General features: G+C 40.4%; 1 protein-coding gene across 1 annotated transcript in view; it reads right to left on the bottom strand.

Moving 5' to 3' along the window:
- Positions 1-18,327, bottom strand: part of LOC108429281 (collagen alpha-1(XIX) chain) — a 269,795-nt gene that overhangs the window by 15,614 nt on the left and 235,854 nt on the right. The window contains exons 50-54 of the mRNA XM_037532973.1: positions 17,385-17,420; positions 8,475-8,519; positions 6,264-6,416; positions 1,603-1,669; positions 1,181-1,321 (exon numbers count right to left, since the gene is read on the bottom strand). Coding sequence (XP_037388870.1) covers positions 1,181-1,321; positions 1,603-1,669; positions 6,264-6,416; positions 8,475-8,519; positions 17,385-17,420 — 442 coding nt within the window. The remainder of the gene's footprint in view (positions 1-1,180; positions 1,322-1,602; positions 1,670-6,263; positions 6,417-8,474; positions 8,520-17,384; positions 17,421-18,327) is intronic.

Here is an 18,327-nt window from a genome sequence, read left to right on the forward strand (position 1 = left end):
CTCTGACAGGTTGTCTTAGGCCTCGGTGAGAAAACTCTGCTTTAACTTCAATGCGGCACCAACTGCTTCTCTCCTCGGTCGGTCGGTTCAGCTGGAAGCTTCTTTTCTGCCTAAAGCAGAGCGACCGTTTGTCTACCAGGCGTGATAGAGAAACAGGAGGAAGAGGCAGCCGGAACAGCAGGTCTCTCTCTTTCTTACATGCTCTGAGTCTCTCATACACACAAGCTCGCAATGTTACTTGACTGAAGGCCTATTCAGGTGAGACTAGTTTTCCATGGGGAGGTGGGTAACCAGTGTAACACAGGACAACTGTAATGGTTATGATTAATTCGAGTATAAATGACAGAAATGGAGCAGCTACTCGATTTATACACCACCTCCGGTGCAAAAAAATGGAAAATTTAGCCATTTTTGCGTTCACCCTAAACATTAACCTTGTCTTAAGTGAATGCAGTGTGTCAGTAGCATCACAGTTAGCTGGGTAATCACAGCAAACAGTCATCTTCACGGCATAAAATCTACAGGACATAATGTACAACAGGACAGTAACGTAACATATAAATTTAGCCACAGAGAATACAAGTAAACGCTTCTTTGAGCTTCCCTACATAGGAAACTCCTTTTCCGCAGAATATGATAGCATTTTACAATTGAACTCTTCAAATGGCCAGAGCCCACAACTTTTACTACAGGCCCAAAGTTTTACTACATCTAAAACCTCTAAACCTTAAAAATAGTTCAGCCAGTTTTCAAGTCCCTGTAGTTACTGAATAATAAGCCTTAGTTGGTAATAAACCTGAGATTTGAAGGGGTTCACATAACCTCACATTATTTCTGCTGTTTGTTTGTTTTTGCTTGTTCTTTACTGATGAGGAAGCACACAGTAAGAAAAAGTCATTGATGTGGCACAGTCTAACAGGACTGAAATCACTGAGAAACATCAGAAAACTTTACATTACCCCTCCTCCCCACATAACACTAATCCCATCCAAACAGCACCTAAGAAATCACAGAAATCAGTGGGATACAAAAGGGGCCCCAGCATCCACCCTTAAGGAACACCATTAAATAGATATGATCTCAGCTTTTAAGGGCACACATGTAAGAATATGTATGAAAGTGTCCAGCGATAGCTGCCAGGGAAGCAGACAGCTTCAGTCTGATAGTCTTTGGCTCCTACCTTGAGGGCCTTGAGGTCCTGGCTCTCCAGGGGGTCCTGGGGAGCCATCATTCCCGGGGGGTCCCGGGGGACCCTGTCGACCATGTGCTGCCAATATGGCAGCTGGGGTCTTCTGCAGCATTGCATAACTGGACAACCTCTCTGCAAAAAAAAAACAACATTCACTACATAAGTAACATAAATAGTTAGCAAAAGAGACCAAGTATTTTACCAATAATGAATAAAAAGCCAGCAATGGTATTAAAATAGCTGTCCTGATGTCACTTACAGCCCTGAGAGCCTGACTTAATTTCCTATTAAACTAATGTTGACAAATCTCTCAAAGACTGCACACATACTGAGAGGGAGCAATGAAATTTAAAACTAATCAGCCACTGGAGGAGAAATCCCCCAGAAGGACGTCTCTGTTGTGGCAGATGTACCTTCAAAGACGCGCAATACTTCATTTCGGATGAATGTTTTAATTTCCTCCATGGTGGTGGAATCGCTCTGCAGACAAAACAAGAACGGGTACACAAACATCAGTGCAACGTGCTACAGATTACGAAAAAGCAATTATGAAATGGTGATAATGCATGTTTTATTCATAGTGGGAATGGCAGCCCCTTCAGAGATAAAGGAATGAATGGCATGTAACAGCATTTTAATCAGACGTTTGAATGGCCTCTCACTCAGCAAGCTGATCATCTATAGAGACATGTATTTGGAGAAAACTGGGCTTACAAACAAAACAACTTGCTTAAAGAAAGACAGTAAAATGTTAACACTAGTAGCCTTTTCTACATGATGAAGCCTTCATATAAGGTGCTGTTTATATGGGAGGCACCAACCTAAATAGACATACTTTCTGGGCAGCACTTGTCTTGTCAGGTACTTTATATTGATCTCATTTGAGGAGAGTATTGCATGACATAAGCAGTTCCATAATTCTGTCAAACGGCCAAAAGTTTACCAATGAAATTACCAATGGAAGTTACTTTCTTGTACATGTTTTCCTTATTTCCCAAAGTTTTGACAGGCTGTCAAAACTTTTTTATTGTGTGTAACTTATTCGTGTTGTTATTATTCTCAGGGTTAAATTAAGGCAGTTAACTTATACCACCTATCAGGCTGCAGGCTGTAACTTGTTACGTTATGCTGAAGTTAGCATATCTAGCAGCTAGCATACAAAATAACTTTTACAAAAACTTTTGTTTGTTTGTTTAAAAACTAATCGCTCAATTGTTAAAATAACCAGTAGATTTGAAAAATAAGCTTTTCTTTGACTAATAATCACAGTCATCGCTGGAAATTCAAAGGGACCCCACGTCAGCTCTTGAGGAACACCATGGCAAAAGATATGATCTCAGCTGCACTTTATTATTTTTTTTATTATTTCTTTTGTTCTCTTTTTCTGTCATCAGGGAATAGAGAAACTAAAGGAAGCAAAAGTCTTAAAGTCTGTCCAAAGGCTCAGTGTGTGTCTTTTTTTTTTTCTCAAATATAAATTCTGGGCTAAGCTATGAATGCTTTGATACTGGTATGGTTTTTTACAAACTCTACATACTTGTTAAATATGATGATGATGATGATGATGATTACTGGATTAGGTACTCAATTGGTGACAGTGTTTATCCACATTATACGGCTGCATTGTGAAATAAAGAATGCTCTGATGGCCATTAAAGTTGATTGTGGCGTTTATGATTTTGTATCGTTGAGATCGACCTTAGCTGCAAATACAATACACATCCCTACATCTGCTAACATCTTCAGGTGACTCTAGTATTATCTACCTTTTAGAGTCATGATCTCTTGGTCTGAAAACTTTGTCTTCTGTTGTCTGAGCTGTTACATAATAGTTCTCTATGAATGTGAATATGGAGGTGGCTGGTGGTTTTCTGCAGAGCACCAAGCACCGTAACGAACCCCCTACTGCAAACACAGAGCCACCCCCATCCCCGCACGACCCTGCTGCAAGCCTGCTTGATTGGAAGTGGGAGGTGTTTGACAGATACAGCGCAGCAGGAGACTTACAAAGGCTTCAGAGCTGTAGTCTACGGCTGACAAACAACACAAAACCCAGCTCGCTCTTTAAAGCCGGGGAGAGGCGGCGGTCTCCAGTAATTACACACCACCCCTCTGAGGTAACGGCTGTGTGAAGTGTGTGTTCTGCCGAGATACCAATTATTTCTTCTGGAAAGTTCATGGGAATGCTGCACGTGGCCCAACAAAAGCAGCAGGGAAGCCCCTTGTTTTGGGCTTAGGGACAGGGATCTGTACAGCGCGTCAGGCTGAATGCCAGGCTATTAAGTTTGCTTATTCAAGTCAACCAACTTATTATTATAAACAGGAACGTCACACCTAAGCAACAAGGGTTGGTGATGATTTTTTACTGTGCCCTAATTTCTTGGTATCAACCAGGTACAAATTTCAAAGTTCTATCCAATTATTGTGAGAAACATGACGCTAAGTTCAGAGTTTTGCTAAATTACACTGCATGCCCAACTGGTGATGGCTATTAATCTGATAAAGGGCACAGTAAAAAACTATTTGGAGCTAGATGGTAAATACAAACATGCTCACGTTAAATATCACACAAGTAAGAAGGAAAGCTAAATTGGAAATACCTACAACTACTCTTTAAGTTATCTGGCATAAAATAATGCACAAAATAAAAAATTTCTGAAATAAACGATACTTAGAAACATTTTCCCCAAACATTTACCCAAGTACTCTTTGTACTTTGTTCGTGTACTGTTTCACACTATATACAGTAAGTACCACCCAAAACAACTGCACAGTACTTAAGAGTTTGTACCTCACACTTGCCCAGTTATTACCTAGAACCATCTGGGCATTTCAGTGTAAGTTACGTAGACTGCATTGGAGCTTGCCATCATATTACCCAAAACAATGACCTAGTACCTAGAGGCTTGTACCTCACACTTACCTAGTGAATACCTAGAACTTAAAAAACTGTAAAACTCTTTACATTTACAGCATTTGGCTGACGCTCTTATCCAGAGCGACTTACAATTTGATCGTTTTTTACACTGGTAGGCCAAGGCGGTGTTAGGAGTCTTGCCCAAGGACTCTTATTGGTATAATGTAGGGTGCTTACCCAGGTGGAGTCTCCAGCATGGAAGGCAGAGGTGTTACCTACTACACTAACCAACCAACTCTTTCTTTCATAGCTGGAATCTAGTCGAGTTCGATTTTGGAGATGCAGCTTCAAATGAGATGAAGCACAAACAAACTCAATGTCTTTAAGTGCGATTACAATCCGATTCTTTGCTCCCAGCAGAACGGACAAATGGTGACACTGGATTATTTTACATTTTGGAAAAGTGAAATTAGCATAAAAAGCTTTGTTACTTCATTCAGGCGCTGAAACGTTGAGTGATTTCACATTTAACTCAATGTTTGTAGCAAAGTTTAGCTGCTTTTGGAGATTCTTTTCTTTCTCGTGTTTGTGGAAAGGTTCTTTTTGCTGGAACACGGCTGCTCCGTTATCTTGGTTGTTGTCATGCCGACGCCAGAGATGGCTATGTTTGGTCAGAGAGCTCATACTGCCAGCAAAAGTTAGCAAAATTCAAAAGAGGGTGAATAAAATAATGCTGATCTCTTGCCGGCCTGAAAAATCACATTGGGTGTGTAAAGGGCCTTTAAATGGGACTATACAATAAACTTCACCTCCACCACTAGCTGGACACGGCATACAAGAACTATACTCTTACTACAGTGTTTGACAGTCTTTGACTATCTTCACTTATTTATGTGTCCAATATTTAAGCATTGTCTGTACTAAATAATGTCAGTGCAGAATGACGACCTCCTCTTTTTGCTTTATTTAAAGCAGGAATAAGGAACAAGGAAAAATCACCAGTATCTGGCCCTACAGGGGCCGTATTACAGAAACTTCCTAAACCCCCTGCTGTTTATCAGAGCACCGCCGTCCCCCAGTTTCAGTCTCCATTTCCCAACACTTTAGCCCAGCGTGCTAATGTTATTCATCTTAATAAACAGACGTTCAGCTCCGTCTCCTCATTATTCACCACCATCACTGTAATATTTCATCATCAACAAAATGGTAGTTCTTTCTTTTTTAGACCTTCATCCTGCCACATATTTGGCTGCTCTTTTAGTTTCATGAACTCTTTAATTTAACACTGCCATAACACTAATTTCATGTTTTCCCAATGTACTTTGAACCAACATTTCAAGCAGCTATCTTTAAAGTTTTATAACTAGAAAAATGGAGTCGGCATAATTTCAAACTTCACAATATTAATCCCCCTTATTTTCATATATAACATAAAGAAATGTGTTCATTTTTTTACTTTAGCTCCAGTTAAAAAACACTTCAGTTTTCCAGTGCAGTGCAGCAGTGAAGAGCAAAGAGTGGTATACTAAATGGCGACAGCGTGCGAGTGTCTAATACCTGTGCCAATATCTCAACCATGCTATCTCTTTTGTGAAGACTTTTGTGTAAAATTTTACCCAAACTCAAATGTCTCAATTACCAGAGCGAGAGGAAAACATAAATGGCAGCGAATATTTTATCACACAGGATTCAAACAGTCAGTAAATGCAGATTCTTAAAGGGTGAAACTAATAACTTGCCCTACACGGATGCCTATGGTGTCCAATTTGCACTACTATTCGGTCATAGGGAGTCTTGGATTCTGTAGTTTGCAAGAGTGTTTGAGTCTCACTCATTTCCGGCAGAAAGTCAGAGCCACACTTTATATACAGGGTGAGTCAAAAGTTACAGGACACTGTTTTATTTTATTTTTTATGTTGTCACAAGCCTCCACGATGCGGTGCTGAAGGTGGTGTTTGTTTCGGATTTTCTCAGCACACACAATTTGTTTGAGATGACCCCAGAGATAAAAGTCGATTTTGACTCACCCTGTAGATACACAAACTTGTGAAGCTCAGTTGATTTAGTTTAGTTTACTTCTATTATTATATTATTATTACATATTATTATTCCTTCTATTATTATTGTTATACTTCTATTATAATATAATTCTATTAAATAAGTAAGTAACTTTCTTTTCTAATTCTATCACAGCTCCCTTTAATAAGATATACATACCAGCGGGTTAAAGGTTCCGGTTGATCCTAAAGAACCAGGCGGACCAGGTGCTCCTTTCTCTCCAGGTGGACCTTGGGGTCCAGTAGGTCCCTTCTCTCCAGTTCGCCCCCTCTCTCCCTGAACCCCCCTGGCTCCAGGAATCCCTGGATCTCCCTGTAACATCAAAACTTCAGCGCAATGCAAATGCGCCACAATACAAACGACCCAGCACTAACAAGACAGCTATTATGAGCTCTTATTTTGATTGATCGCTGCGCTTCAGCAGGACACACGTGGGCTTTTGCTGAAAATTGCTGCAGCTACTGTGTAGCGGCATGACTCCTCGAGGATTTGTAGCCCATTATATGCCAACACATTCAATTACCGTTGCTATATTATTGGTATTCAGAGACCCGAAATAGATGGCAAGGGTGTGACGTGCCTCGGGAAGCTCAAAGAGAGAGGCGAGTACAATGTAGGCTTATGCAAATGTTCCTGAAATCTCTTCAGTGTGCACCTACTGAAAAAAGAGGTCAATTCAGATCGGTCGATTCAAGGCCTACCTCATCAACACATGAACAAATTATGTACCAATGCAGTTCCTTCTAGTTTACATTTTAGACCATAACTGTGTTGACGTAAAAAGTTGTATTTATGTGAAAGTTATGTAAGCATTATATCATTAGATCACTTTTACCAGTGTAGATCACCATGGCAGAGATGTTTAAAAGCATATTCTACTCTGTAAAACCTAACTGCACATCTTAATTAAACAAATTAAAAGTTAACACAACTCAAATAACACAAAGTCAGAGTAAAAAAAAAGTGAGATAGTAACTCAGTAAGATCGATATTAAGATTTAAGGTAAGTTTATTTAAATGCATTATATTCACTATTTTTATTTAAGCTGGTCTTACACACAAATCCAGACAGGCCAATTAGGGGTTGTTTTTAAAGAATTCGATTGTTTTAAACTATATATGCACAATCATAATAAAAGACTGCTTACTCCATGTATCGGTACCAGTTTTATCCTATTTAGAATTACCTACGTTAAAAGTGATGGAGTAGCTGCTCGTCTCAGCACAAGCGAAATATGTTCTAATATTTTTAGCTGAAACATCAGTTGATGATTTGTTGATAATAATGATTTGTATTTTTTGAGGTCTGAACTTTTTTTTGATGATTTCAGAGTTTTAAGTATTTAAACTTCTGAGCTGCAGTTTATAAATGTTCAGTCCGTGCAACCTTCTTGAGTAAAACTCACTTAATTCCTTTTGGCTCTTAGTGCCATATGTTTGCATACTGGGTGTGTCTTTCCATCTTGTTTACCCGACCCTCTGTGTTGTCATTCGCCCCATCGTACTTCCCCTTAAAGGGGTCTGTTTGGTTTCTAAGCTTTGGGACTCGTCACAATCTGTACTAGCTTAAAACCAGTGTTGAGAAAGCTGAATTACCAAGTTTCGACCTGCTGATTGTGGTTCTGTGGTCAATGCTGCACAGAACTGCACTCTGAGCTAAGCTATCACCATCAGGCAAAACAGTCCAGAGTAATACTAAGTTAGTGATAACACAGGCAGTGTTATCAAATCCTATTATTATCATATTTCTGCAATATGAGTTCATTTACCATTACTTAAATTGTAATAATTAGTACAGCTACTACATTTAAGTCCAAAATACTCCGTTATTTTAAGATCAACAAAATAAATGCAGTACAGTTTACTCAGTTTACTAATGTGTAATGTAATAATAAACAATTATTTTGTTTATATTCAATTCAAATCATTACTTTTATTCAAATGATTTGAGTTATTTAACTTAAACCTTATAGGTCAGTTGGTTTCCTCAAACTATTAGAAACTCATCAGTTGTACAGTGTAACATAGAAGCAAGATTTAACGTTATTGGTCATGTTGTATAGTTTTCTCTCGTCAGCAGTGCCTCTTTCATCAGTCTGGCAGTCCTGATTTTGTGTCCTTCTTGTGTTTTCGTGCCTCAATCTTCCTTCACTACAGTATCCTGCATGCACATTACATCAATATGCCATATAACCCATTGCAAATCCCACCATTACAATTAAAAAAAGGTTTTACAGTTTGGGCTCGTTAACTGAGAAGAGAAGGTGCACTGCTTTGCACAGTAACAGTTTTAAGCTAAACTGAGTGTGGAACAAACCAAACCCTGTGTTGTTTTCAGACAAACAGGGAGAAAAGAAATCAAGGCCTTACTCGCTCTCCTTTGGAACCTCGGTCCCCAGGCCTGCCCCTGGCTCCCTGCGAAAAGGAAAGAAATATGAAATTACTGAAAGGCGCAGCGTGCAGATATGGAGGGGCTGGTCAATAGCAGAGATGTCCCCTTTCAGAGCACAAGGCAGGGGCAAATAATTGGATATTGAGAATGAGGCTGACCCTGAGGGTAAAAACCTTTCTTGCACACCCAGCACTCTGAATCAATCGCTTTTATACGGGGCTCAGACAGTGGCAGTGCAGGGGGCACTCACACATACATACACTCACATACAACCAGCACACTTTCCTGCTGATTGTTTCAAAATCACATTTTGATGGGTAAAATGAGCTGATTTCAGAGCTGCACTCAGCAGTATAAGAGAATTTTTTCTGCATAGGCCTTCACTGCTAAAAATGTAGGTTCCTAAATGGTTCTTGGCTTGCAAGTGCAGTTCTAGGAAAAAAAAGACTTTAATGGGTAATGAACCTTTACATTATGTAGAGATTAAAACTTAAAAAAGGTTCAACTGTGGCAGTCGTGGGCTGGAGGTTAGGGATCTGGTCCTGTGACCGGAAGGTTGCCGGTTCGATCCCCAGGGCCGACAGTCTGTGATTGAGGTGTCCTTGAGCAAGACACCTAACCCCCAACTGCTCTTTGGGCTCCGTGGATAGGGCTGCCCACCACTCCGGGCATGTGTGCTCACTGCCCCCTAGTGTGTGTGTATTCACTAGTGTGTATGTGGTGTTTCACTTCACGGATGGGTTAAATGCGGAGGTGGAATTTCCCCGGTTGTGGGATCAAAAAAGTATCACTCACTCACTATATATTTCCAAAATTTCCAAAAAAAAACTGACCTGGAGTGGACTTTCTTCCATATAACATCTAAAATGAATTATTTGCATTTAATGGTTTTGTGTGAGCATTAAGTAAACAAAAGGACTTTTGCACAGTGCTGTAATTTATAATGAAGTCTCCCTAGTTTGTTTCTCGAGTGTTCTGAAATCTTTGGAAGGCTGTGCTTGGTTTGTTATTATTCACCCACAGTCTATGTTTACTGACTTGCCTTTTTCCATAAATGTTTTTAATTGCTTGGCTTTTTCCAAATGTTTAATTTATGGAAACTCCTCTGACCTTCCACTTTCTTACGAGTGGAGTATCTTATCGTAATAATAGTTCCAATTAATTAAACTACCAATAACATTAGAAATAAGTTTTATTCAGCACTTTGGGTGATGACAGGCCGGTTCATATCAGTTTTAGAATCAAAACATGAAAAACTTTGCTGTGTTCACGTCAGATTTGACTCAAAACTTGACACTGCAGTTAAAATTTAGACATGCTCAGGTCATGTTTAGACTCAAAACTTGATGAAGTTGGGTCGGTCGGGTCAGTCTCGGACATGATTTTGTTGAGCTTCGGTCAGTTTGGACTCCGAATGTGATGTAGTGTGGGCCAGCTAGGGCTTGAACAAAATTTTTAAGGTCAGGTCTGCACTTAAAACCTGACGTCAAGCTTGGCATTTTAAACTCATTTCACACTCATACATCTTATGCGAGAGCAAACACCAAAAGCATAATTAAAAAATCCCCTACTGGCTACTGTTCCTCTGTGTGGCAAGCTTTCTAACAGGTCAGCTGTTTTCAATGGTGAGGCTAATACACAGCACTAAATCTAATAAGTTAACAACAAAGACTTTGACTTTGAAAGCCAATTTCAGATTCACTGTGTGTCGGCGAGGATTTGAGAACATGGCGGGTCAGCAGAGGAGCGAACGGCTGAGGAGACACTTTAAATGTAAGTATTGGGTATAAACTGAGTCGAGTAACTAATGATATAAATGTTAAAAAGCCAAATGTGGTCTGAGCAGACCGTCTCATTTCAGTTCAGCCTTTGTGGGTCAATGCATCATTCGAAGGACACAACTTCATAGTCCATGTCCTTTGAAGGATGCAGCCCCTGAATTGGGACACAGCTATTGTTCTAAGCCCATGACTTGACAATCGTTAGTTAGGAAAGGGGCTTAGTTTACTAAGCTGAATGGACACTTTATAGACAAGGCACACCTTGATATTCCCCCCAAAACAAGAAGGGTATGATGTGGTGTACATCAACATATAACTACAGTCTTTTGGGGAACTGTAGTGGAGCAAGTACACAAAACTGTTCAATATCATTATTTCAATATCAATATCTCCCTTTTGCCCCCTCAGCTCACCCCATGGCTCCAGATCTGGAGCTATGCGGTAAAAGTGGTATCTTCTATGGCATTGCTCCAAAGAACCCCATTTTAAAGAAATATATATGTGTATATATATATACACACACAGAATAGCAAAAGTGCCAAAACACAGTGAATTCGGAGAGTGCTGTGTCTCTCCCCGGAGTCTGCCCAGCACACTCTGTCTAGAGAGAAGCACCTGTTGCTGATATTAATGTATGCAGCACTCTGTCTCTCTCTCTCATGTCAAAACTTCTACCATCTCCTCTGGGAGCATCTCCTGGATCAAAACTCTACATCCCTGCCATGCAAAAAATACAACGGAGGCCTGCTGAAAGTGCGCTCTACTTCCTGCGCCTGTTTTCTTCTCTCTATCTCTTCCTTCCTCTCTCTCTCCCCCTCTCTCTCTGCAGTCCCCAGCTCCTGATGAGGAAGGCTCAAACCCATCATTGTGCCCGCTGGAATGCGCTTCCCTTCGGTCCTTCCACGAAACAAATGCAAAGCCAGGAGGAGAGAGAAGGGGCGATGGAGGGACGCCTCTCCTGCTAGATGGCACTGTTGCACTGCTGAGATGAAGAGAGAGACGGAGAGGCGTGGAGGAGGGAGCGGAGGGAGCGGTTGGGAGGGTGAAAAAGAAGAGAGAGAGAAAAATCTTGATGAGAGTGCCTGAGCCCTGCGAGCGCCGCGAGTCATGCCATTTGAGAGGAGGATGACGTGGATGGATATGAAAATAATGCCAAATCGACCCTACAGTCGAACTTCTTCTAATAATGCGACACCCATGGAACCTCTGTGACTCACCCTCCACATGTTTCCCCCGAGTTTATCTAATTAAGATCTGGAGATGTAAATACAGTGTGTTTATGAAGACAGTGCTGTTCCTCACGCTGCACAGTAGACGGCACAGTTAATGACATGCATGCACTCAATTCACGCTTTATATGCTTCTGTACACTGTGTTAGCACTGTCATCAATTAGAGTGGCAGCAATTAAGTAAGATCTGAGTGTTTTAACAATTAATCAAGTTTTTAAAAAATCTATAAAAATAGACTGTGGTGAACAATGACGTGCATAGCCTTCCAAAGAGCTCAAAACTAGGAAGACTTTATTATAAACTTGTAGTTCTCTGTCACAAACCACCTTTCATTCACTTAATGTCCAGTCAAAACAGCAATTCAGTACAAATGATTTATTTCAGAGGAGGTCAGGTAATCTGGGACAGGTAAAACTGGAGTTTACAAAAGCTCCAGAGAAAATGTGGCTCCTAACGAGCACCTGGAAGAGCTGGTAGACCCCAAAACTGCCCCCCATCAGATAAACAGCACTGAAAGCTTTCATCTCTGAGAGAGAGGAGAAGATCAAGCTGCTTCAGATCTGAGAACATCCACAGGTGTTTCTGTCCATCCTTCCACTGTGAGAAGACCACTCAGTGCTGTGGGTCTGAAAGGATGTGTAGCTGATAAAGAAGAACCTCGCTGAGGAACGGAGACGGACACATCAAACAAAGAAGCTCAACGATGGACTGACCGCCCTGGAGTCCGGACCTCAACACCACTGAATGTGTTCGGATCACAGTAGAGAATAGAGGCTAATACTACAGGAGAGGGGTCAAACTCCTTTTTTAATACTGCTGATTTCGGTAGAAACATCAGATAAACAGGTGTCCACAAACTTCTGGGCACATAGTGTAGCTAGTATTTATTGAAAATACATGGATCACTCCACAGAACTAGTCCCACCTGCGCTCCAGTAAAATAATAAAGTATTCAGACCTTAGATATTATGTGCTGATCTATTCAAATGTGATGCATTAGTGCCACTAATCCATTAATTCATTCATTTAATGTTTGTCAAACCTGACACTCATTTTTTTTAAAAATGCATGGAAATACATTTCCTTTGTGTATAGGGAAACAGCCACAAAGCCAAGCAAACAAAGAAGCTGCACGATGTACTGACCACCCCAGAGTCCAGACCTCAGCACCACTGAATGAGTTTGATTACTTCACAAAATGATCAACAAGCTTCTAAGACTGAGCTTAGGAGGCGTGTCTGCAGATCCTATGAGGAGCTGAGAGTGAGTCTCCTGAAAAGACTGGAAGCTGGAATGCAGAGAAAGAGTGGGCATACTAAATATTGAAACCTCTGATATTATATTTAGTTGTGTAATTCCTGTTAAATATGTTTTCTGCTTCTTTCCTCACGCTGAATAATTAATAACTGTTTTGACTGGATATGAAATAAATGAAGGTCTCTGACTTTTACACAGTGCTGTATGTGTGTGATCAGTGCGTGTGCGAGTGTGTTGCGAAGTGTATGGCGGTCAGAAGACACAAGAGACGCCACAGAGCTTTGGAGTGGATCTGTTTTCCATCTAAAATGCAACACAGAACATCACATTTGAGTAACTGAAGAGTGAGTTTAAACTTCCTGTTTTGCATAGGAACATTTAATTAGTGATAAAATGCATTATTCATTAAATATTACTCTCTGTGGCTGAGATTCTGTCCCTTCAGAGAGCATTAGCAGCATGATTAAGGGGAGAACTTATCATTAAAAGCTGTAAAAGGCTAATAACTGATACGCTTTCATGTGCGTCAGGAAGAAAGAGAGCAGAAATAGAAAGAAAGAGACAGAGAGAGAGAGAGAGAGAGAGAGAGAGAGAGAGAGAGAGAGACGTATCCATACATAAAAACACCCCAAATTACCCCAGAGTAACATTTCTATCCTAAAGTCAGTCTGTATTAGATCATGATCCCAGCCACAATCTGCAAGCAGCAGTGCTGTGTTAACTCAGCAAGACAGCACATCAGCTAACTGGCATCAGGTTTCCTCTTCATTGAGAAGCTATTTCAAATTCAGCTTAACTAGTGACAGATCAAGTGTTTCCTTTAGGGAAGCGTAATATGTTGACAGTCTATTATCAATGGGAAAGTTTCACTATTATTTAAAGCTGCAGGGTGTAGGACTGCATGTATGCAGTGGTGGGGTTGCAGAACATTTATGGGCAAACAAAATTGGCCCGAGCCCAAGTTATAATAGTGTTTACTAATGGTGTTTTTGCTGGTCAGAGTCCAGATTTAAACCCTACAGGGAACATTTGGTCTCACATTAAAAACAAAATAACTCAGCAGTGTTTTCCAGCTGTTTGAAGCTGTCAGTGCTGAGTGGATCAATATTGAGCCTTCGCTCTATAAAAGACAAATTTACACACAAAATTTCAACATTTAAAGAGATAAAAGGCAAAAGTTCTTACAAGCTGACTTACTTCCGCTGTGAGGATTTGTTAGTAAGACCATTTAAAGCTTAGTGCTTTGCCATTTTTGGCTTGGCCCCAGAAAAAAAGTCTGGTATGGTGTTGGTACGTGACTTGTGAATGGCTAAGTTCTAGCTAAAGCTATTAAACAACAAACTGCATTCAGATTGGTGGGCTCAGTTAGCTGTCCAACAGAAAACTATAAAAAAACTGTAAACATTCTTTCCAGGTCAGCGATTTCCATCTGTCGTCGTCTGTCCTGATTTTGCTTCTTCGTGTTTCTCTTCTTTGACGGTGAGGATTCTCCCTCTCTCGCTTTTTCTTGTGCTAAATAATAAGTTTGATCCTGTATTTGTCACAATTTGGGTTCTCAAACTTCTCACAACACAAAATGGTCAGCAGCACCAGCAGCAACCACTGACTCTTCTTTCTACGCCTTCCAGCTGGAGCCACAGCGACAACAAATTCAAGCTGCCACTTGTGTAAAAATGCAAAAGGCGCCCTCTAGAGTCAGTATTTGGTTTGTCCGTTCTGGGCTACTGTACATGAACATGGCGGAGCGGCACGGCAGCCTCTGTTGGAAAAAGAGTGTTGGTTCCTATGCAGACACACACTAGATACTCACTGCACCTTAATAGAGACGGCACAATGCCAATGAGTGTGTTTAGATGCATTTATTAATCTGATAACTGCAGAAAATCTGATTTTGGTTCAATCTGTTTTCATGCTCTCGAGTAATCAGATAATGGGGAACCTCCAGGTCTACATGAGTCAGACAGTAATCAGATTTCTGCATTACAATCAGCCAATAAACTCACAGAAGAAAACGTGACGTAAACATAACCTAAGACTCCTCATCAAGCTATTGAGTCACTCTAGCCGAAGGTGGAAGCTACGTCATCTAGAAGATAAAGAATATTAAAATCATTCATTTCAAGCCTGTAGTCGGTTTCAGCGTCGCTCCAAATGTGCTGTGTTGCGTTTTGCGGGTGCTGTGTTAAACACTCCTCGCTGTTTCCAGAAAGAGACATGAAAGAAATCAGAGTAAGAGTTCACATGGACTGAAAAACACCATTACTGAGCTCCAATTCAGCCTCTTTATCAGATTTAATCAAATTGTGAATAATCAGATAATTGCAGAAATCTGACTACGATTGTTTTATTGAAGTGCATGTAAACGCACACACTGAAGCCTTGAGTGTCCTCTAATACTGAGCTATTTCTAGTGAAAGTACTTCATGTAAAATGACTGCAATTGTACTTAACTGTGATTCATTCCTTTTCCGTCTGATAACTAATCTAACTTTTCCTGACATTGTCCTTGCTACCACTCGTAACATTAAAAGCACCTGCCACTGTGTGTATATATATATATATAGCATTGCTCAACACAACAGACATGATGGTGGACTCTGTGTGGATAAAGCCTGGACAAAAAGTTGGAAATGCACAAATCTGGGTCTGTTTTTCTTACAGTGATGTCGGTGAGCTTGTGTTCATCGCTGGGACCATGGGCTCAGCAGCATAAAAATGTATTTTGGATGCAAACCTGCAGACATCTGCAAAAAACTGCTCAAAGGATAACGATCTGAGACTTACCAGCTGGCTTTTGAATACTTTGCCAAAAGAAAATAGAGTCCCGGAAAGGTCTGTTTAAAATAAATGGCACTTGGTTTGACATTTTGCTTCCTAACACAATAAACGTGATACATTTTTGGCACAAATGTCAAAAACCTTTTGGGGCCAATGTATGTACATTTATCAGTCTTACCATCACTGCACTTCATACACGGATTACACGTACATTATTAAGATTTTATTTGTCATCACTGTCCAAAAAAAACAGATCTCCATTTTTGTCCATATTTGTTTTTCTATGTCATTTGTCCACAGAAGCTGCATTTACATTTACTGTGCAAAATACAGCACAAACTCACCCACAGAAATGCTCTGCAAATACTTGGAATTATATCTCTTATGTTGACTCACATTAAAAGTAAAGTTGCCATTCAGGAGATGCTCAAGTTTGTGTGGTTTTGTTCAGTATATAGTAGCAGTACCATATAAGTCTTTACACTAGGCAAAGGTAGGCAGCTACCTGGAGCCCCCGTTAGCTAAGGGCCCCAAGAAAATACCAACTAGACTACCAGTTGATGTTATAACTATTTTCAGTAATGTGAACACAGCTCCACCCCCTGTCATGATTATAATGGCGTATTCCATGTTGTATACAAAGGACTGAAGACAAACTGATATGAACAAGACAATAAAGCAATAATCTACATTACAGAGGTTTTCTGCATGTGGAGGAAAAATCAAATAAAGTCATCTAAGTTCACCACAGAAAGACAAAAAAGTCTTGGAAATAATAATCTCATTATTTTACCTCTACGCCACTCTCCACCTAATTATCTCACACTGGCAGATAATTTAACTCATTTCAAGCATTCATTCTTTAAAAAAGCTAAACTACCTGCCAAAATAGCAGAAGACCTTCCTTAATAAAATTTAAAATGACTTAAAAAGCAGAAATAAGTCATAATAAGTTATAGTTAAATGGATCTTCTATTCTTACAAGAGTCTGAAAAAAAGGCTATATTAGACATATCGACTAGATTTTACAGGATTTCAATGGCCAAGTGACAATGAACTTGCTCAACTACATTAAAATGAGCATCCAGGGGCCACAATACTGTCTTTAGCCTAGAGACTCAGAATCTGTGCATCCAGGGGCCCCAATACTGTCTTTACCCTCGAGGCCCAGAATCTGTGCCTGCAGGGGGCCCAATACTTTGTTTTCCTAGAGCCCCAAAATCTGTGCGTTCAGGGGCCCCAATACTGTTTTTAGCCTAGAGACCCAGAATCTGTTCCTTCCAGGGGCCCCAACACTGTCTTAAACCTCAAGGCCCAGAATTTGTGCATGCAGGGGGCCCAAGGCTCTTTAGCCTAGAGACCTAGATATGCTGTGTTTCTCTAGAGCCCCTGAATCATTACATCTTCTCGTGGTTCTCATTATCGTTAACTGTCATATCTGAGGTCATGATTACGCGAATGTTATGTAGCATGGCTCAAATAAAAGGCCCCTGGTTTCTTTCTTTGTGGGATCCCGTCATTCCGAAAACAAACAACACAGGATCTTGGCATCAATGTCTACTTCAAATTGGCTGTAATCAAGAATCCGTGACTGCTTTTGTACAACCAACAAAACGTGGGGGAAAAGACATAAAAACAAGCCCCACATCCACTTTGGCCAAACAAACAAAGCCAGTCTAAATGCTACCTTGTTTAACCCTCTTAAAAAACTTAAAAACTAAAAAAATAAGAGAAATTACAGCCGTAAACAACTCAACCACCTTACTTTTTTCATTAGGAAACATCTGTTAAATGAGCCGATACAAAAAGGGTTTCAAAGCCAGAGCATCGTCAAATCTTACCTCATATCCAGGAATTCCGTCTTTTCCAGGTCTCCCCTACACAAGGCCAAAAACACAGCAATCAGTCTTCATATCCCAGCATTGTTTGAAGTCTATTTATATAATTAGCACAAGCTTATGGATACCAGTTAGCATTATGCAAATGTAATGATAACTGCTACCGCTCCAATTTTCCATCACTGTTTGGCACATGAGCTGTCCTGGCTAGACTCAGTGCCACCTTTACCATACAGGCCAACTGGAGACCCGAGAGCAGCACATTTTTTTTGCACCACTCCATTTAGATCTGATGTGAATGAAGCACCGGTAGCCCACTTTTCTATAAAGCTGTCAAAGGGGTGAGTGTGGAGCTACAGTTTCTCATGGGGTTAAAAGGTTAATTGGCAGGAAGGTCTAAGCTGGTTTTCTCTATGAAAAAATGAAAATCATGCCCTGTGGTAAACATGAGTGTTCCAAACCAGTAATTTTTCCCTATGTTTTCCGTTTCTCTGAATTACGAGGTCATAAAGAAGCCGAAATAAAACTGACATCAGAAGACTCACCAAAAGACCCCACACACACCAGCCAGCTTTGTCAAATGTGTGGGTTAAGTTGCTTTGGCAGTTTCAGTCTACAGATTGAGTAGCTGGAGTATAATTAGTAGTAGTTTTAAATGGTAGAGGCACTAGGCACAGAAAACTGCCACATTCACTCCCATGTAAATTTCTCAAAATCAGAATCTGCTTATTTCAAGATTTTCTCTGTGTTTAACGCATCATAACTCGACATTTTCTTCTCAATCCACACAACATTACACCAAAATAATCCTAAGGGGTCTAATCTCACACCATCTATCCGGTTAAGCGATAGAGTAAACAGTTATGACTGTTTGTTCAGAGGGTGCAAATTGGACTGAAACAAGGCTTCTCCACTAAGAGCTGCATAACAACAGAGTGACAGTTCA

Source organism: Pygocentrus nattereri, chromosome 22 (assembly GCF_015220715.1).
Source record: "Pygocentrus nattereri isolate fPygNat1 chromosome 22, fPygNat1.pri, whole genome shotgun sequence".
NCBI classification, from domain to species: Eukaryota; Metazoa; Chordata; class Actinopteri; order Characiformes; family Serrasalmidae; genus Pygocentrus; species Pygocentrus nattereri.